Genomic DNA, 2,139 nt, shown 5'->3' with positions numbered 1-2,139 from the left:
TTTGTTTTGCGGACAGAGATTTTGTTCCGGGGAGACTATGGACTATGGGCCCTATTTTCACCAGTTCCTTCCTTACCCATTATCCCTAAACTTCCTTGCCATTTTCAACTATTTTTATAAACATTTTCAAATATAGTTCTAATAGCCAATCTACAAGCACACATCGTGTCGATGTAGATCGGCTAGTTGAACTATTTGAAAATGTTAGGGAATGTGTAGGGATAATGGGTAAGGCACCGGTGAAAATATGGCCCGTGGTGGCTTATAGTATGATGATTAATGTGTCGTTTTTTTTTGCTTGTCTTTCATTTTGAATTTATTTTTGTTCTTCCCTTTTTGAGATCCGGGGGGATTCATAAAATATCCAGGGCTGCAAACCCCCTTCAGAGACCTCTGTTGCTCCGGACACAACTTAACAAAACAACAACAACCCAGACAGAGCTGAGGAGTAGCTGCGGACAATAAAATATTGTCGGGGGGGGGGGGGGATTATTTGCGGGTGCCTGGCTTCTCAACCACATTGCTCTAGGACTAGGGTCTTCTTTCTCACTGCCTTTAGTCTCATGCCTCTACACCCTCATCTGAATTATTATTGTCGGTTGGTGGTCAGAGGCTGTGACATCAGATGTTTGAAAATACCCATCTTTTGTGGAATAAAGAAAAAAAAATGGACTTCCAGGCATTCTCGCTTGCTTTGCGATCTTACCAGCAGCTTCCACCTTTGTGTTGGCCTTGGGATGCCTTTGGTGAGAGGGAAGTGACATTTTCATACTCCCAATAATCTACAGCAAATCACCCCACATTTTTTTCTTTTCATTATTGTTAATATTCTACAACACCCACACTCAGCCCTTCCTCTCTGGTGCAGCCCCCCTCTTCCCTGTTGGGTGGTAAAGCCAAGAGTCACCAAGAGGCTTTGTTTGTCCTCTAACAATTGGTTCATCTTTGTGTAGAATCATTTTCTTTTCTTGAGAATTCCCTCAACAATACCCATCAGTGGAGTACTTGGCATATTGGGAAGATTTTGTTGCCGGACGCCTTGACCATCAAGAAAACTAAATAGTATCAATATCATCGACGTTCTGCTCTAAAAGCATGTCTACAGTCATGTTCTCGTTCTTCTCACAAGCAAAGTAGGCTGATATAACCTGACTCTCTGGAAATCCCATGGCTTTTAACCTCTCAATGGCCTCTTCATCCTGGGATGTTTGCTGGCCAACTGGCGTTCCGCTCCCAGAGTCAGCCCTTCCTGTGCGGTGTTCCCCCCTGCCTGGGAGTCCTGTGAACAGATACTCCGCGGCTCTGTCTGGGTTGTTGTAGCTGGCTCTGAGAGCCTCCAACACCTTCTCTCTCCCATACCCCATCGACATCAGGTCTACCACTAGATTTTCGTGAGACTGGCCGATCACCATAGTTGAAATAGCGGCATCTAACAAAGTTGCTTTTCTTTCAGTTTCAGAAGAGGTGGCCATGGTAGTAATGGTTGAAGTTGGGGCAGCAGTTGTGGGTGGTATCTCCTCTTCTGTCTTGTCCTCTTTAGGTGCACCCTCTTCTTCTGATGGGGTGTCAGGGCCCAAAGCTGAGCCATCTGGGGCTGTGGGAGCTGTAGTAGCAGGAGCTGAGGCAGCAGACGTCTGGGCATCTGTTGGGGTTGGTTCAGGGCTTTCTACCATGACGATAACAACAGTTTTCTCATGTATTTTGTACTCTTTGAGAGCTGTGTCATTGCTCAGTACTTTGTCTGCATACATCAGTTTCTGTCCATCAACTGGAAAAATGTCCTTCCCTTTCTCATGTTCAATCTTTTCTTTCAGCATCTTCACCGTCTCCTCTAAATCGATATCTATTTTAAACGTCTCCTCTTGAAGTGTTTTCAAGGTAACCTGAATTTTGGCTGAGGTTTTCCCTGGCTCCGACAAGTCCGACATGCTTTCCATTTAACTTTCAAGTGACAACCATAGTGCTTGTTCGGGACTTATATGGGCTATAGATCTGACTCGTGATGACATATGCCCTCCCATATACTGTATGGTGCTTTGCTAAAGCTGCTAGAGTAAAGCACCATACAGTATATGGGGAGAACTCCTCTACTAATCTCTGATGTCATATAGATACGTCATTTAATGATTTGCCCAAATA

At 44.6% G+C, this 2,139-nt stretch overlaps 1 protein-coding gene across 1 annotated transcript; it reads right to left on the bottom strand.

The window, feature by feature from the left end:
• Nucleotides 1–1,055: 1,055 nt before the first annotated feature.
• On the bottom strand, nt 1,056–1,928 carry LOC311048463 (UV excision repair protein RAD23 homolog A-like; the record flags this gene model as incomplete). Its single annotated transcript, XM_084061721.1, has 1 exon — nt 1,056–1,928. One exon carries the CDS (start codon nt 1,926–1,928, stop codon nt 1,056–1,058), a length of 873 nt encoding a protein of 290 aa, XP_083917847.1.
• Nucleotides 1,929–2,139: the final 211 nt, after the last annotated feature.

Source organism: Gymnoscopelus microlampas (assembly GCF_963454915.1).
Source record: "Gymnoscopelus microlampas genome assembly, chromosome: 7".
Classification (NCBI taxonomy): Eukaryota; Metazoa; Chordata; class Actinopteri; order Myctophiformes; family Myctophidae; genus Gymnoscopelus; species Gymnoscopelus microlampas.
This window is presented reverse-complemented; position numbering and strand designations above follow the sequence as displayed.